Raw genomic sequence first — 19,474 nt, forward strand, 5'->3', positions numbered from 1 at the left:
GTATTTAAAATGAGTATTTTTTAACAGGGCATAATAGATGGGTGAGAGATAAAGGTTAGCAAAAGATGGAGAAGTATTTCAGGGTAAAGTGTTGTGAGAAACAAAAACATTGAAGTCAGAAATAAAGATGGCTAGTAAGCAACAGTTAGAACTGGACATGGAACAACAGACTGGTTCCAAATAGGAAAAGGAGTACGTTAAGGCTGTATATTGTCACCCTGCTTACTTAACTTATATGCAGAGTACATCATGAGAAATGCTGGGCTGGATGAAGCACAAGCTGGAATCAGAATTGCCGGGAGAAATATCAATAACCTCAGATATGCAGATGACACCACCCTTATGGCAGAAAGTGAAGAAGAACTAAAGAGCCTCTTGATGAAAGTGAAAGAGGAGAGTGAAAAAGTTGGCTTAAGCTCAGCATTCAGAAAACAGATCATGGCATCTGGTCCCACCACTTCATGGCAAATAGAAGGAGAAACAATGGAAATAGTGAGAGACTTTTATTTTCTTGGGCTCCAAAATCACTGCAGGTGGTGACTGAGGCCATGAAATTAAAAGATGCTTACTCCTTGGAAGAAAAGTTACGACCAACCTAGACAGCATATTCAAAGGCAGAGACATCACTTTGCCAATAAAGGTCCGTCTAGGCAAGGCTGTGGTTTTTCCAGTGGTCATGTATGGATGTGAGAATTGGCCCATAAAGAAAGCTGAGCTCTGAAGAATTGATGCTTTTGAACTGTGGTGTTGGAGAAGACTCTTGAGAGTCCCTTGGACTGCCAGGAGATCAGTCCTGAATGTTCATTGGAAGGAGTGATGTTGAAGCTGAAACTCCAATCCTTTAGCCACCTGATGTGAAGACCTGACTCATTTGAGAAGACCCTGATGATGGGAAAGATTGAAGGCAGGAGGAGAAGGGGACAACAGAGGATGAGATGGTTTGATGGCATCACCGACTCGATGGACATGAGCTTGAATAAACTCTGGGAGTTGGTGATGGACAGGGAGGCCTGGCGTGCTGCAGTCCATGGGGTCGCAAAGAGTCGGACACGACTGAGAGACTGAACTGAACTGAAGTATGTGATAGCCAGTAATCCAGTGATGGGACTAGATCATCAAGTACCTGGTAATGATGTCATACAGTAGGCAGTAAGGGTGGGACTGGTAGCAGGAACTTTGTATGATAGTTTGAAATTTATTCTGTGGGCATTGGGAAAGCATAGAAGATTTTGAGTATGAGAGTGATATAGCCAAATTTGGTTTTTGAAAAAGATTATTCTAGCAACAGAGTCAAAGATAGAGGAAAACGGGAAATCCTGTGGAGTAATGAGCGTCTGTAACATGAGACTGTTGGTTTGTATCGGAAAAAAAGGATACAAGTGAAATTTCAGAGAAAAAGTTTACAGGATTTTGGTATAAATTAGAAATGTACAAGCACAGGAGCAAGCATCTTTTAATTTCATGGCTGCTATCGTCCACAGTGATTTCAGAGCCCAAGAAAATAAAATTTGTCACAACTGTGGTTTTTCCAGTAGTCATGTATAGATGTGAGAGTTGGACCATAAAGAAGGCTGAGTGCCAAAGAATTGATGCTTTTGAACTATGGTGTTGGAGAAGACTCTTAAGAGTCCCTTGGACTGCAAAGACATCAGAACAGTCAATCCTAAAGGAAATCAACCCTGAATATTCATTGGTGCTAAAGCTAAAGCTCCAGTACTTTGGCCACCTGATGAGAAGAGCTGACTCATTGGAGAGGACCCTGATGCTGGGAAAGATTGAGGGCAAGGGGCAACAGAGGATGCGGTGGTTGGATGGCATCACTTACTCAATGGACATGAGTTTGAGCAAACTCCAGGAGATAGGAGGGACAGGGAAGCCTTGTGTGGGTGGGGCACAAAGAGTCGGACACGACTTAGTGACTGATCAATAATGGAAGGAAGAAACATGGTCTTTAGAATCAGACAACTTGATCTTAACCTTATATTTACTAGTTAAGTGACCTAAAACAAGTCACTTCAAAGGAAATGTTCCTCTTTTGTAAGATGTTTATCCTGAGAAGTATATTTTGTGAACATTTTCAAGCAGTGGAAGTATAAAAACGAATTATGTGTGTGTTCTCTGAAAGTGTGGTCTAGTCTGAGAGAAGAGGCTGGACTGGCAGATTTTTTCCAAATCATGTACAGTTTCATCTGAAATGCTACTCTGGAACAAAACCAACAACAGAATTTGGGGGAAGTGTTGGGAGTGTGGGGGAATTTCTGAGATAGAATTGATAGCAGTGGGTTAGTTTGTTGTACTAGAAAGGGCTTCTCTTTAGAATATGACTCAGTTTTCTAATTTGGATGACTGGACTGGTAATGGTATCATTACTTCCCCTGGTTTTTCTTAATATGTCTGGGATAAACATTATTCATGCCTCAGTGCTCAGTTTATATGTTACTTTATAAAGAACATCTTTACTTTTTTCCCAGACTAAGTCAGAATACTCTATTTGTGCACTTAATATTGTAGTTTCTTCTTCACAACACTTAACTGTGCATTGCAGTTACCTACTTTATTGTGGTTTTTATTGTTTGTGCCCATTTCCCCCATTACATGGGAATAAGAGCAAGTCTAGTTTCCAATTCTGGGGAAGGGGTCACTAAAACTTTATTTATAGACTGAATTTTGAATTTAATTTTTAAATTAACTTATTAATTTTAACTGGAGGCTAATTACAATATTCATAGTGGTTTTTGCCATACATTGACATGAATCAGCCGTGGGTGTACCTGTGTTGTCCCCCATCGTGAACCCCCCTCCCACCTCCCTCCCTATCCCATCCCTCAGGGTTGTCCCAGTGCACTGGCTTTGACTGCCCCACTTCATGCATCGAACTTGGACTGGCGATCTATTTCACATATGGTAATATACATGTTTCAATGCTATTCTCTCAAATCATCCCACCCTCGCCTTCTCTCTCAGAGTCCAAAAGTCTGGTCTGTATATCTGTATACAGATATCTGTATATCTGTAAGAACATGTCTAGTTTCTTTACCAGTATGTCTTCATCCACTTGTAGACCTTCAAACATATTTTAAAATTTGAGCTATAATTGATATATAACATTGTAATTAGTTTTAGATAGTAGACATTCTTTAAATGATCTTTAGTATCAAACTGTACAGTGTTTGGGCTAAATAAAAACGAGGGGGGGGGATAAAGAATGGCACCATTTTTTCTTGTTTTTCACCTTTTTTTTTTTTTACGATTTTTCTTATAATCTGTAATTAGCAGGACAACAAGAGTAGGAAGAGTAGGCACATCAGGGTGGAGTGAGGTTTTTTTTTAAATAATTGAGTTTGATTTTATATGCTAATGAAACATCCCAAGTGCATGTGTACCGTTGGTAACTGAGAGTAGCAGGCTTATGACTCAAGAGATCAAGGCTTAAAAGGTGTAAAGATGTGAGGGATCTTAAAAGATGTTAGGGATGCTAAGTATTTAGAGGTGATAGAGGAACAGGTGCTGACCTTGTCCAGAAAATTAATTTAACCTAAATTAAATAGCCCCTCTTTTTATGTTAAGAAAAGGACTGCTGATGGAAACTTAGAGGCTATGGTTGGGGAGTAGGAAAATGAACTACCAGAAGACTTAGTTCCAGTCAGAGGTAGAACACTGGCAGATACAGCATTATGGAAGCCAGGAGGGGTGAGAAATGGTTAGCATTGTGAAATCTGCAGAGAAAAAGTAGGATTAAGAGGTCATAAGATTTAGGACATAAGAGAATGATGATGACTTTTATAAGAAAACTTGCAGTATGTGAAAAGTTTTGTATGTTAGCATCTGAGCTAATGGTCTTTCTGGTGGTTAAAGGAAGGTAATGGTACTGTAAAGAGTTAATGGAGTTGAGGGAATTATGTTGGAAGTACTATAAGAAAGTAATATTTAGAAATTTTAGCTTAACTGCAGAGTGAACTAGAATGAGGAGAACCTGAAGGCAGGAAGATGATGCAGGAAAGTTACTGGGAACAGTCTTTTGTTGAGAAATTTATGAATGTACAAAGCGGAATGAGTTTGTCAACAAGTAGCTTTCCCATAAATTTAAGACACTGTAAACATGGCATAAATGAGAACAGGCTGCTCAGTGGACGTGATGAAAAAGTGATAGAAAAGGTAGTCTGGAGATTAAGTTGGTCCTAGGGTTACAAGGGGGTGAAGGAAATAGGCTATTGGAGAGGAGCTAAAAGACATGACAGACGTGTTAATAATACATATGCACCTGTGCAGAGGGAGAAAAGGGAGAGTAGGCAGATGGACTGCTTTAAGGATAAATGAAAATGATGGCAGGACCGGTGGATATAGATTCATGTTGACACATCTTATTTTTAGATGCATTTCTTACTCTTTGATTTATAGTGAGCCCTCTGTTGAATATAAAGAAAATAAAGGCATTAGGTGTGGTGTAAGAGTGCTAATGGTTAAATTTGCAGAGTGCAACTAGCATTTTTGGTGCTTACAGTTTCTGTTACTTATTCTATATCTTCATAGATATGGTATATGTCTTCGATAATTATGTATTCCTAATCTTCTAAGGCAAAGTATCTCAAATTGGGGTATGCATATCACATGAAATACAGATCCCTATATCCCCATTTTATGTACTGAATCACAGTCTCTGGAGGTTGAGATCAAGTAAGTATCTGCATTTTTTTTTAGAGATTCCTTAGGTGATTGTATTATAGAAGAGAGTTTGAGACTCAGTCTGTTAAGATCTTAACATTTGATTAATTTTAAAAACAGTAACTATATGCTACTGCTGCTGCTAAGTCGCTTCAGTGGTGTCCAACTCTGTGCGACCCCATGGACTGTAGCCCACCAGGCTCCTCTGTCCCTGGGATTCTCCAGGCAAGAACACTGGAGTGGGTTGCCATTTCCTTCTCCAATTATATGCAGTATATTCATTTTCTGATAACAACCTTTAGGATGCTGGGTGGGCTTCCTAACTTGGTGGGTGACTTGGTCTCTTTGTATAGTATAAGGAAATGTATTTTTAAAAAAATTTCAGTTCTGTTCAACTGAGACGTGCTCTGATTGTGTACAAATGAGATAAGAATTTACAGTGATTATTTGGATCCATGTTAGAGCTTAAAGACTTCAAAATTTGTTTTTTGATAAGAGAAGTTTTGATAGATAGATTAAATGTTTGATTTAAGAAATAATTGCTACCATACATTGAGGCCCTGTTATGCTCCAGGCAACATTGTCTTACATACTTTAAAGATATTTTCAGTGATACAACAACCTGACACCTAAGACTCCCAGGACACTTCCCAGCTGCTACTCTGGGAGGTGGTTGGGCAGATGCTTGTGTATGTACCTAACATAGCAGATGCTCAGCATGTAGAACTTAGTTAAAGCTTAACTGCTGTAGGTGTGTGAAGGAATTCGAGACACGCACTTAAACAATGGTCATGTATTTTCAGCCCTGTTGGAGAGAGAGAGGAGTCAGGAAATGCAGAGCAGTAAGCTCTGTGGCTGAAAATGGGCTTCACGGTTCTGCCCGACTACCTGTCCACACATCCTGGCAGCAGTTCTTAGGGGCGTTTGTCTCTTGATATGTTTTGAATATTCACAGATATTACAAATGAGTTTGCTACTGTAATTTTAGAGCAATTTTTTTTCTTTGAAAGTTGTCTGTTCGGTTGTCTGTGTAAAAAGAATTGAGTGAGGTGTTTTATGTTTTAGGTTAAAAATCTGTAAGAGCCTGATTTTAGAATTCACCAGCTCCTCAGAAGTTTGGCGAAATATGGTATGTTTCTGTTTTATTTTTTGCAAGTCAAAATTGCATGAATATCTTAATGTCTTGATTAGAATAGTGACGGATGTATTCAGCAGATTTGGGTGACTGCCATTTTTAAAGGATTATGCTGCTAGGTGCTAAATCACTATGCTGCCAGGTAGACTGTGTGAGGGCTCCAAGTGGGATTCAGAAAGAAATTTAGAACAGGTTAGTGTGCTATGAGAGGTAAAATAATTGCATAAGAAGATTGAGGGGGTGAGTTTGGCTGTTAGGTTATGAGTTAATAACAGCTTCCATTTATTGGTTTTTTTCTATGTGCCAGACACTGTTTTGGACAAAATACATGTTTGTTCATCCTCATGACAGACCTCTGAAATAGGTACTACTGTTATCTTAGTTCTATATATTGGGAAACGGGCTTGGAGAGGTTAAGAAACTTGCCCAAGATTTTCCATTGAGTAAGGGACCAAACAAGGCCTTGTATCCAGACTGACTCTGGGACAATGAAAAAGGAAGTCTAGAAGAGAAAACTTGCCTCAGTATTTTTCACAGAACATGTAGCTCTTTAATGAATTAATTCATCTCAGTTAATCAATTAAAAGGTATTTTGACTTTTTCGTTTTTATGTTTTACAGGTTAGAAAGTTAGACTTGGATCTTTTAAATCCACATACACTATTAGTCTTATGAAGACCCCAGAGGAAATACTATTTGTTTCAGGGGGCACATTACCTCTTTTCCAAATGACCTCAAGAATCTCCTAGTTATTATTAGGAAGCTTGTAACATGATAGGAAAATCTAGGAAATTTGACATCTTCCAGGGATTATAAATCCCATGTATTTAGGCATACCTCAGAGTGTTTGAGGTTCAGTTCTAGACTGCTGCAGTATGGCCAATAAAGCTGATCGTGTGAAGTCTCTGGCTTTCCAGTACCTATGAAAGTCACACTGACAGAGACTTACTACAGTCTATTAAGTGTGCTGTAACATTATGTCTAAAAAATAGTGTACACACCTTAATTAAAAAATACTTCGTTGATAAAAAAAAGTGCTAAACAGCTTCTGAGCCTTCAGCAAGTTGTTATAGTAATATCAAAAGTTACTGATCATAAATCATTGTAACAAATATAATAATGAGGAAAAAATGTGAAATATTGCAAGAATTAACCAAAATGTGACACAGAGACATGAAGTGAGCAAATGCTGTTGGAAAGATGGCACCTGTAGACTTGCTAGAGGCAGGCTGCCACAAACCTTGAGTTTGTCAGAGATGACACACATTATTTGTGAAGTGCAATAAAATGAACTATGTCTGTATTGGAGTCCCCAAAAGTTACTTATGTATTCTTTGGTCAACTCTTACCCTTATCTGAATTTGAAGCCTAAGTTTGTAGGCTGCAGAGTTATGGGTTCAAGCATTGATGTTTCATCCCTTAGTATTCTCAGATAGCTTCCTATTTTATAAATGTCAAGGGTCTTTTGTTTCTGTCTCCTGATTTTCTCATCTTTCCTTAGATCACTTTTCAGGTTTGGCCTGGATATATAGTTTGGTAGGGAAATCATCAGGAGGAAAAAGTAGTTGCAGGACATGAACTCTTGATTCTGGGATATTCCTGATGTGTATCTTTGCCAGAATTGAAGTGTGATTAGGATGCCTGATAAATCGTGAACTGTGATAATCAGGACAGTTCAGCTAAGGTCAAGTAAGGGGATCAGAAGATACTAGGTTGAGGGAGAAAAAAATGATTTTGTGTTTTGCCATTCTCTCTCATGAAATTGAATGTTAGTGGATTTATGACTGATAAGGAGAATATAATATTTGTGAAATACCCAAGGAGTTTTTGCTAATGTTAGCTTATCCTATGGAATAAGTAGGAATAGACTTGATGTGTGTGTGTGTATGTTTGTGTATAACTATTTCATTAAGCATTTGACTACCGGGAAAACTCTTATTACTGTTAGTCCCATTTAAACTATTATAATTGTGGATTTTCAATTTATATTTTAAATCTTTGCTTACTTACATATATTTAAATCATGAGGCTCTATAGCAAAACTAAGCAAAATCACAAAATACTAATTCTGGTTAGGAAGTCAATATACCTAGGTTTTAGTCCTAGTCCTGGCTTCAACACTAATACTAAAATCTTGGGCAAGTCAATTAATCACTCTAAGGCTGCTTCTTTTTTCTGTTTTTTAAAATTCTTTTCTATCGTACCTACTCAGTATAGGTTAGAACCAAAGTTGTCTTGAGATTTAAGATACTGTTGACCAAAATGCTTTTGTAAACTGTGACACTTCATAAAAGTACAAGATTATTGTCATGTTTTCTCAAGTGAAGAAATAATTTAAGGAAAAAGTGCTGGAAAATAGTCCTTGAAAGCATTTCTATAATTATTCTTCTGATGAATGTTGCATTGGCACCTAATTCAAACCTGTGAAGATTTTTTTTTGAACAATGAATTGAGTTTATAAAGTGTTCTAACTAAAGATTTGTTTAATTTGTTAGAGCTATTAAACCTACGCTCAGATCAAGTTAGCAGCTAGACTGGTGTGACAACCTGTTTTTAATCAGTGACTCAAAGCTGTGATCACCCTGATGTCACCGAATGGCCACAGCTTGTAAAAGGTAATTTTGAATGTTATTTTACAGCCTTTAAAAGGCTGCCATTGTAAAATACATGCTGTTAAAAAAAAAGGAAGAAAATGTATAGTTGGCAGGGATACTGACTACTAGGAATAGTGACCTGCTTCTCTATTTAATCTCCTTCCTGAAATACTTTGTGCCTTTTCCCCAGACCTGTCTGTATGAATAAATAGGAAAGTATTTCTAAAAAATTCCAAGTTTTTAAATGTTTATTATGAAGATTTTAAAAAAAAAAAAACTCTGAAAAAAGTCTTAATATACATTTTAAAGTATGCTTTTCATGTGCTGAGAGTTTTAATAACACTGGTATACTGTTCTGTCCCAGAGAGTTACAGTGGAAGTTAAAGGAGGGGCTTGCAGTCCAGAGAAGCTGCACCTCATAAAAATCTCTTTTCTGATTTGTTTTTCTGACAAACTTTAGGTTAACCTAAGTCAGTACTTTCTGGGTTTTTTTCATTTGTGTCGTGTCCTCATTTTGGTAAAATTACAACTGACTCAGTGGATATGAGCTTGAGCAAACTCCAGGAGATGATGGACAGGGAAACCTGGTACGCTGCATGCAGTCCATGGGGTTGCAAAGAGTTGGACACGACTGAGCAGCTGAACAACCAGATCTTTCCTTCCCACCATTTGACAGTAAAGAATAAAGACTCTGCAGGGGCTACATTAAAGCTTGGAAACTGTTGTTAGATCTTAGGTATTTTATTTATTCGTTTGTTTTTTGGAGTTTTGGACTTTTTCCCCCCAGACTTTAAATTTGTTTTGTGTTTGGGTGTAGCCAGTTAACAACGAGGTGGTAGTTCAGGTGAACAGCAAGAGGACGCAGCCGTACATACACATGTATCTGTTCCCCCGGGTCTTACCTGCTTTATGATTTTGACTGTTTGGGTCCTAACTTTAGGATACTCTTTGGTAAACTATTTAGAACATTACAGACAGAATACAGTAAGCAGAATGACTAGAAATTTATACAGGCAGATACTATTATTTACGACTCACTATAAGATAAAAAGTGCTTCTTGTAGTTCAGTGTATATTCATAACCTTTTTCTTGATTAAAAAACAGTTTCCGTTTTGAGTGAAAAACAAATGCACTATGTTTAAGAGTCTTAGGGTAGATTGTTTTAAGGTAATCTTCAATTTTTATTATTCTTTTTTTCTTCTTGAATTGATTTAAATTACTTGGTTTGACTTTAAAGTGGTTTTGGTAGTTACATTAATATATGTTAATATTAAATGATGCTTATGTTTATATATTCTCTTGTTTAGGGAACAGACTTTGAAAATTAGAATGTAGATACCATTTGATGTATTTAATCTCTGTTCCATTTCAGAATCTCAAAACTTTACAGTTACAAATTGTACTTCTGAGACTTGGATTTGTTTTTCTTCTTGCTTGCGTCTTACCTTTTTGCAGTAGTAGTTTAATGTGTCCTCATTTTTTCCCCCCTCTCTTTCCCTGTTAATTTTGAAAATTTTGCCGCCTACATGTTTAAAAGCTTCTAATCTGCCTCTCTTCCCTTAGAGCCAGCAGGTTTATTTTTTGTTTTGCAAGCCTGCTCTGCCTCCTTACAGTATGACATCTGATGCTGGAGGGTCGCACTTTCAAAAATGAGTCAGCTGGTACATGGGGTTATCATCACTTTTTAGCTCTTCTGTCTGAGAGATACACGTTTGGAAGCAATCTTGGGGTACTTACCCACAAGGCTGCTGGAAACCAGGTGTGTCACAAAGGTGATTTGCTTGCTCCCTGGGGGAGAGGGTGGAGTGAAATTTTTGGATTTGTGTCACTGCCAAGTCACTGCCACCTCCAGCATGCCCCAGGTTTTAGTTCTAATATCATTTTGTGCAAAATTGAAAATGTGAATATACTGCAGAGAAGATCTAAAATAAATACTTGAGCTGCTGGACTCTTACATTTTTTTGCATTCTTTTCCTTGGACCCCTGCAATGAGGGATAATTTTGAAAGTGATAAAGAAGTGAGTTTTTTAAAACTGAGAAATATGGGAAACATTTTTTCTTCTCTGGTGGCTCCAAGTTTAAGATTCTTTTAATAAAAGTTGTTTGGAATTTGAAGTCTCAAGTCAGTGATAAATTTACAAATCAAGTCCTTGTAATATCAGTTTGAAAATTTAGCTTTTGACCTCTAAAAAATGTTTTACCTATTCTGTGAATTGAAAGAGTTAGAAATCAATATTATGTTGATTCACCTTAATATATGTTGACTGATGCTGGTTATAAAAGTGAATAGAGTAATAGGAATTTGTTTTTCTTAACATGTTGGGTGGGGTAGGCAGCATTGGTTCATGCCCCAGAATGAAAATAAAAGACTTCTTACTGTCTTAGAATTTTGAATATTTCTACTTAAAATAGCAGCAGTATATTGAAAAAGTAGAAGAAAACTGGCAACTGTTTATAACTGAAGTCAATTCATAGTTATCCACAGCAAGATTTTTAATACCCTAGAATACAGTTGACAGGTATACATGCTGCCAGTGTATTTGCAGGGACAGCTACTTGTGTTGAAATAAAGTAATCATGATCAGAATGGTAAATCAGACTTTAGTGTCTCAAAATTTATGAGGCTGTTAGGTTTAAATTTGTATTATCTACAGCAGAGATTGGCAGACTTTTTTTTAAAGGGACAGGTAATAAATATTTTAGGCTTTGTGGGCCACCTGTCTGTAAGTTTCTCAGCTCTGCTCTTGTAGTATAAAAGTAGCCGTAGACAGTATATAAATGAATGAGCATGCCTCTGTCCCAGAACAAGTTTACAAAAATAGGCGGCTGACCCAGGCCTTAGTCATCCCAGGCAGTAGTTTGCTGATACTTTATCTAAAGTTTGGGACCACGAATACCAGTGAATACCTTTGGTATTGTGAATAACTGATACTTGGCTGTAGATGGCTTCATAGTTGTGTGTTTTTATTATAAATATTTGACTTTGTAAATAATTATGATTTGTTACATTGGTTTGTACGTTGGTATCTAAATAGTGTTTAGTTTCCTTTCCTTAAGAAAATGAACTGAGTTTTTATTAGTCTAGCCCTTAACGATAAATGTGCTGTATGGCAATCTGATCTGATCACTTTTTTTCTCATGTTGAACTTTTAAAATTGTTAACCCGTTAAATCTTGTTTTCAAATTTGTCTTCCAAAATAAAATGTTTGCTCCTTTTCTGAATATGATATATTTTGCTTAACTTTTCTCAATTGCATTTTACAGATCATCAGGAGAACCTCAATCTGACGACATTGAAGCTAGCCGAATGTAAGTGTAACTTGGTTGAGGCTGTGGTGTCTTAAGTTGCTCTAGATTGCTTTAAATGGTATCATGTTTTTTGAAAACAATTTCCAGTAAAAGGGAGTAATGCTTTAGAAAGTAAATTGGAAGATAGGAATACACATGTCTAATTTTCCCTACCAAATAAATACCTCTAAATCATGGTAACATATTACTAGATTTCTACTTCTAGACAGATAATTGCATACCCCTGGATTCTTACGTATTTTTGCTCCTCTAGAAGTTTTAGTCTGTTCAGTGTGAAAGACCCGGAAGCACATCATTTCATTCATGGTGGTAGAAGGATCCCAGGATGGAACATGAACGTAAAGAAGTACCAGTGTACTCAGGTACCTTGATGCAATAGGGACCTAATCCACATGGCAGAAAGCAGGGGTGATCAGGGAAGGCTAGGTTAAGTCTTGAAGAGTGACTGGGAGTTAGCTAGCACGTTCTAGGCAGAAGCACGAGCACTTACAGAGCCGCATAGTAAATGTAGGAAACAGTAGGCAGTTGAGGATTTTTAGATTATAGACTAACTGAAAAGTGGGAAATTAAAGGAGATGAGACTGGATAAAAAGGACTAGGTGCTTGCATGCTATGTGAACGGCCTTGGGCTGTCTCTCGTAGGTATTTGGGAGTCAGTAAAGAATTTGCTAAGTAGGGTAACCTTGTTAGATATATATATTTTTAGTAACTTTGCTGGCAAGGAAACAGGATTGAAGAGAAATCATATGGTAGGATGACCAAGTTTTAGTCAGTGAAAGCCTAAATAAGGGCAGTAGTATATTAGGAATTCAAGATAAAGTTTTCTGGTTTAAAGAAAAGTCTTTAGAAAGTGAAGTAGGTAAGACTTCAGTGATTAGTTGTGATAATATAAGAAGTTTAAAATAAAAGTTTAAAATAACTAGAGATGGTGATTACTGAATCAGGGCTTTAAAGTAGTAAGGGTTGGAATGAAGAATATAGGTATAGGGATTTCTCTTGAATAAGAGCAAAGACGCTTATGAAACTAGAAGAGGAAGGTAAGGATGAATATGTGATATTAAATGTATTGGTAGTTAAGAATGGGGAAGTCAAAGCCATTGTGCCTAAACTGTCAATTTTCTTAGTAAATTAGGTCAGCCACACCACTGTGTGCTTCTGGAAGAAGTGGTTTCATTGTTGATTAAGCTTGGGACATACAGATTTAAACAGCAGATTTCTTTCCTGAAAATTGTGAAAAATCCTTTAAAATGATATACATTGTGCATCTCCAAGAAGGAATTATAAAATGTATGTTTCAAACATATGTGTCCATGTAACTTAAAATTTTTGTGTGTGGTAAAATACACACTACAAAATGTTCCATTTAGTGGTAATTAGTTACATCTATATTGTTGTGCAGTGATTGCCACCATCATCTCTGTAACTCTCTTCATCTTGCAAAACTGAAACTGTTGTCAGTTTAAAAAAAAATCACTCCCCATTCCACTCTTCTCCCCAGACACTGGCAATCACCATTCTACTTTGATTTGGGCAACAATACCTCATATACTCTGAGTGCCCACAGTATTTGTCTTTTTGTGATGGGCTTATTTTACTTACATTGCATGATATCAAGGTTCATCCATGCTGTAATGTGTGTCAGAATTTTCTTCCCTTTTAGGAACTGAATAATCTGTTGTATGTATGTAACATTTCGTTTATCCATTTATCTGCTGATGGACACCGGTTGCTTTTGTTTTAGCTATTGCAGATAATGCTGCAATATATGAATACCTTTTCGAGACCCTGCTTTTATTTCTTTGGGTATATGCCCAGAAGTCAGATTGCTGGATCATATGATAGTCCTATTTTTAATTTTTTGCGCAAGAAACCTTCATACTGTTTTCTAGAGTGGCTGTACCACTTTAACATTTTGACCACATAATGCACAAAGATTATAATTCCATACATTCTCAACGTTTGTAATTACTTGGGTTTTTTTTTTCCTTCACTGTAAGCCATCCTCATAGGAGTGCAGGTATATCTATAGTGTTTTGACCATGTAACTTTTTAAGAAACATTTTAAAGTAGTTTTTGTGGAACTTAGAGTTTGGTTAGGGGATTTGAAAAGACTGAAAACTTGGAAAGTTCTTGGGGAAAATGGGTGAAGTGGATCAGATGTTGAGAGTCTCATGCTAACAGAGTACCCAGCTAAGATGAACTTATCCATACTTGCAGTTTGACAACTTTTCTGTAATAGCTAGAAGATGCATGGTATTTCACCACTGACTGTTAGAGCAGATGGGAGTGGCATGTGTGTAGAGTGTTAACATTGCAGTAGTTGAATTTACATGTCATTGGTGATGGCCACCGTTGGAAAGGTTGTGGTGCCAGATGAAGATGCTGGGTTGGTTACAAAACGCCTGATGGGTCAAAAAGATAGTTTAAGTGAAACTGTTACAAGCATAGATGATGGTGATCAGAGCCTAAGGTAGTGATTGGCTGAAACTGAGAGGAGATGAGGGACCCTCGAGTTAAAAAAGTCAAGTATTTTGGGGGCTCGAGGGTTGGGATAGATCATGCGTACAAGCATTGAAGTCACAATGCCAGTGATATAAATGGGGCAAAATAGAGGCTTTAGTGTATGGATGCAATTTACCAGAAAGTTTCTAAGTATAAGTTGTGTCTGTATTGTGCTTTTTTTTTTTTTAACAGGGGATGGGCATTATTTTTAATAACAATGAATAAGAAGGATATTTGAGTTGTCTTTGGAAACCTCACTTAAAAGAATTATAAGAAATGCATTTGGGGGCGTTAGGTTTCAGTGAAAGCTAAGAGATTGAGAAAACATATAAAGCAATTGAAGATATCATGAATGTATGTCTGGAGATCTTGATGGAAGAGGTTAGATGGATGCATCAAGAGTAAAGAATGAAAAGGAAAGATGAGGCTTGTGTTTTGTAGCATGGCAAGAATGTGAGGTGTGATAGGATGTTTATCGTGAGGTTCCAGGTGAGATTCTGCTGTTAAGTTCTGGTTGAGTTTAGCAAGGTACCATGCTGTTGCCCATTGTAAGGTGGAGTAACTGAAAATTAGATCTACCACGGTGTTTGGACAAAGATTTCTAAGCTTCTGGCCATAACTGTGAGACTGTAGCTCCAAGTTTTCATGTCTACCAAAGCTTCTCAGATTCCTGTGGCTGTGGAAACCGTAACTAGACAGTGGTGTAGTACGGCTTCTTCTGCCTTAAGCTTGCGGGTCTTGATTTACAAAAGAGGTGATGAAGCATTCTTGTTTCTATCTAAGAATTAACTAGTGTGTTTTATTAATGGCAACATCTTATATTTATTAAAACATGATTCTTTTTTTTTTTTTTTTACCACTTTGAGATATATTTGCATTTGATATCCTTTAGGGAACACCTTGAGTACATTTTAAATAATCATATAAAATTAAAGAATATGTGTGTTTTTAGAAATTCTTAGTGTCACCCATTTCCTAGAGCACAGAAAAACAAAGTTTTTAACAGCTGCATGCTAATTTATAGTTTAGCCTCGAAATAGAGCTGACACAATAACCCAGGTCTTTTTATTCAGTCATATAATATACTTGGATTTTGTTTAAATTCATACATACCATGTAGTAGTCTTTTTTCATATACTAATTTAGACTCTTTAATTTTCTTAATGATTTCAAAGCAATTCTAGTAACTTCAGATTTCTTGTCTTTGGTAGTTACTCCACAACGTTATCTCTAACACTTCGGCTATGTTTTTAGGTATATAATTAAGACTGTAAAGGGAACCAAGGGTAAGTGTATCAAGTGATTTATGGTTCAGTATTTGGAAATCCTATTTTTTTTCTAAATGTTGTCATGACCAAGGTCTTAGTCCTCAGGCCATAGTCCTCAGGCCATAATTATCTATTCTCTATAGATAAGAACTTCATAGGGCTTCCCTGGTAGCTCAGCTGGTAAAGAATCCACCTGCAATGCAGGAGACCCTGGTTTGATTTCCTGGGTCAGGAAGTTCCCCTGGAAAAGGGATTGGCTACCCACTCCCGTATTCTTGGGCTTCCCTGCTGGCTCAGACAGTAAAGAGTCTGCCTGTAATACAGGAGACCTGGGTTGGGAAGTTCCCCTGGGGGAGGGCATGACAACCCACTCCAGTATTCTTGCCTGGAATCCCCACAGACAGAGGACCCTGACAGGCTACAGTCCATGGGGTCACAAAGAGTCGGACATGACTGAGCAACTCAGCACATAGTAAGTACATCAACTATAATGTAAATGGAAATATAATGTAAATGGAAATTGTTATTGGATCAAAAATAGAAGTTATTAAACCCTGTTACTTATGCTCAAAACCTTTCAAAGGTTTTTCTCTCAGAGTAAAGTCCAAGGATCTACAAGGCTGTATGTGCTTCCTTTCACTTTTGTGACCTTTGTATTTTCTTTTGCCCATTTTTATCCTCACTTGCTTTAATTTATGCTCTTGCCCTTAATGATATGGTGTTCTTAAGATGTGTGCCTGTTTTCTGTGATCCTTCTCTCTGATAACCACATGGCTTCCTTTCTCATTTGCTTAGAGCTCTCAAATGATCCTTATCAGAGAGACCTTCCTTGACCAACTTTTTTCAGAGTGGTCATGTCGTCCTGTCTTCCCTATTCCTTTTCCCATGCTGTATTTATCTTTGGGGGATTTAATGTCGTTTGACTGGTTTCATATTGATTTCTCTGTTGTCTGGCTCATTTAATACCAACATGGAAGTCTGATGTTCTTTAAATGTGTTATGGTGTGTTTTTTGGCCCAGAATGTCACCTGTTCCATGTGAGTTTGAGAAGAACGTAATCTGCTGTTGTTGGATGAAATAGTCCAGAGATGTCAGTTGTATCCAGTTGATTGATGGTGCTCTTGAGTCCAACTGTGTCCTTAATGATTTTCTGCCTGCTCCATCTGCCCATTCCTGATAGAGAGGTATTGAAGTCTCTGACTATAGTAGTGGATTGCTCTAGTTTTCCTTGTAGTTCTATCACTTTTTGCCTGAAGTTATTTGATGCTCTGTTGTTCGATGCGTACACATTAAGGATTGCGATATTATCTTGGAGAACTGACCCATTTCTCCTTGTGTAATGCCCCCTTTTAGCCCTGATAACTTACTGTTTTATTTTTAACTGAAGGATACTTGCTTTACATTGTTGTGTTGGTTTCTGCCATACAAGGTGAATCAGCCATGAGTATATACGAGTCCCCGCCCTCTTGAACCTCCCCAGCCCCACCCCATCCCACCCCTCTGAGTTGTCACAGAGCCCCGTGGAGTTGAGCTCACTGTTAGGCACCAGCTTCCCACTAGCTTTCTTTTGCATATGGTCGTATATATTTGTCAGTGCTGCTCTTTCAGTTTGTCCTACCCTTTCCCCCCTGTTGTATCCACAGGTCTGCATCTCCATTCCTGCCCTGCAAATAGGTTCATTAATAACAGATTTCTAGATTCCATATATATGCTTTAATATATATTTGTTTTTCTCTTAATGACTTTACTCTGTGTAACAGATTGTAGGTTCACCCACCTCACTAACTGACTGAAATTCGTTCCTTTTTATATTTGAGTAATATTCTATTGTATATGCACCACTACTTCTTTATCCATTCATCTGTTGATGGACATCTAGATTTCTTCCATGTACTACCTATTATAAATACTGTTGGAATGAACATTGGTGCACATGTATCTTTTTTAATTATGATTTTCTCAGGGTATGTGTGCAGTAGTGGGATTGCTGAATCATATGGTAGTTTTATTCCTAGTTTATTAAGAAATCCTATTCATCATAGTAGCTGTTATCAATCTACATTTCTACCAATTGTGCAAGAGAGTTCCCGTTTCTCCACAGCCTCTCCAGCATTGACTGATTATTTTTTGAAGATGGTCATTCCAACCGCTGTGAGGTGATACCTCCTTGTAGTTTTGATTTGCGTTACTCTAAATAATGAGTGGTGTTGAGCATTTTTTCATGTGTTTATTGGTTGTCTGTTCACCTTCTTTGGAGAAGTGTCTGTTTAGATTTTCTGTGCATTTTTTGATTGGGTTATTTGTTTTTCTGCTATTGAGCTACTTGAACTGCTTGTATATTTTGGAGATTAATCCTTTGTCAGTTATTTCATTTGCACTTATTTTCTCCCGTTCTGAAGGTTGTCTTTTCATCTTGTTTGTGGTTTCCTTTGCTGTGCCAAAACTTTTAATTAGGTCCCATTTGTTTATTTTTGTTTTCATTTCCATTACTCTTTATTCTAGGAGGTGTGACCCTGATAACTTTTCTTTGGCGTCTGCTCTGGCTGAAATTAATATAGCTACTCTTGCTTTCTTTTGATTATTGTTAGCATGGTATATATTTTTCCTATTTAATATATATGTGTCTTTTATAAAGTACAGATAGTGTATAATTGGGTCTTGTTTTTTGATCCACTCTGACGATCAGTGGTAAAGAATCCACCTTTCAGTGCAGAAGACATAGGTTCTATCCCTTAGTCAGGAAGATGCCCTAGAGAAGGAAATGGCAACCCCTTCCAGTATTCTTGCCTGGGAAATCCCATGGACAGAGGATTCTGGTGTACCTCAGTCCATGGGGTTGCAAAAGGGTCAGATCCAACTTCATGACTAAACAACAACATATACAAATACATGAGTAGATACACACACACACATATGTACACACAGAAGTATTCATAAACCAAATACATAGTTGATATTATTTTAAACAACTTGTATGTCTTAGATTAGTTAAGATTAAGAAAAATAAAAGGTTTTCTTTTACTTTTCACTTATGTATTTATCAGCGCTTGTCCTTCTTTATGTAAATTTGAGGTTCCAATCTGTATCATTTTCCTTCTCTTCAGAGAATTTCTTCTAACATTCCTGCAAGGCAGGTGTGCTGATAACAAATTCCCTCAAGTTTTATTTGTCTGAGTCTTTATTTCTGCCTCACTCTTGAAGAATTTCACAGGGTATAGAATTCTAGGTTGTTATTTTTTTCTTTCTCCATTCTCCCCATCCCCCTTAGTACTTAATATATTTCATTTCACTTTCCTTTCATGGTTTCTGAGGAGAAGTCAGATATAATTCCTATTTTTGATATTTTGTAGGTAAGGAATTTTCTTCCTCTGGCTTCTTTCAGATTTTTTTTCTTTATCTTTGATTATCTGTAGTTTGAAAATGATATCCCTAAGTGTAGGGTTTTAGAGTGGGCATTTTTCCTGGTTGGTGTTTTTTGAGCTTCCTGGATCTGTAGCTTGGTGTCTGATGCTAATTTAGGGACATTCTCAGTGATTGTTTCAGATAGTTCTGATGGTCCTTTCTTCTTTTTCTAGTATTCCCATTGTGTGTGTGTTACACTTTTTATAGTGTCCCAGAGTTGTTAGTCTTTGTTCTCCTTGCTATTTAATTTTCAAATATTCTATTGATAGTATCTAAGTTCAGAGATTCTTTTCTTAGTTGTTTCCAGTCTACTATTAAGCACTCAGAAGACATTTAAAAATTCTGTTACAGTGTTTTTGATCTCTAGGTTTGTTTGTTTTGGTTCTTTCTTAGGATATCCATCTCTGCTTACATTTACATGCTGTCTATTCATTGAAAAGATCATATGGTTTTTCCTTTTTAGTCTATTGATATGGTGAATTACCAAGCCTCCAGTCCTTCGATAATCCAACTTGTGTGTTAGTCACTCACTCAGTTGTGTCTGATTCTTTGCAACTCCCATGAATTGTAGCCCGCCAGGCTCCTGTCCATGAAATTCTCCA

General features: G+C 37.1%; 1 protein-coding gene across 8 annotated transcripts in view; it reads left to right on the forward strand.

The window, feature by feature from the left end:
* The window catches only part of UBE3A (ubiquitin protein ligase E3A), a 91,964-nt gene that overhangs the window by 24,544 nt on the left and 47,946 nt on the right, over nucleotides 1-19,474 (forward strand). Inside the window, exons 1-5 of one of the 8 annotated variants that reach the window (XM_043489461.1) lie at nucleotides 5,726-5,791; nucleotides 6,105-6,161; nucleotides 8,292-8,411; nucleotides 10,080-10,150; nucleotides 11,656-11,700. The exons of 1 other annotated variant lie outside the window; for it this stretch is intronic. In XM_043489461.1, coding sequence (XP_043345396.1) covers nucleotides 11,699-11,700 — 2 coding nt within the window. In that variant the 5' untranslated portion in view covers nucleotides 5,726-5,791; nucleotides 6,105-6,161; nucleotides 8,292-8,411; nucleotides 10,080-10,150; nucleotides 11,656-11,698. Of the gene's footprint in view, nucleotides 1-5,721; nucleotides 5,792-6,104; nucleotides 6,162-8,291; nucleotides 8,412-9,954; nucleotides 10,151-11,655; nucleotides 11,701-19,474 lie in introns of those variants that run through there. 6 more of the 8 variants (XM_043489459.1, XM_043489460.1, XM_043489458.1 and 3 more) reach the window with 6 other exon arrangements.

The sequence above is a fragment of the Cervus canadensis genome, chromosome 17 (genome assembly GCF_019320065.1).
Source record: "Cervus canadensis isolate Bull #8, Minnesota chromosome 17, ASM1932006v1, whole genome shotgun sequence".
NCBI lineage: Eukaryota > Metazoa > Chordata > Mammalia > Artiodactyla > Cervidae > Cervus > Cervus canadensis.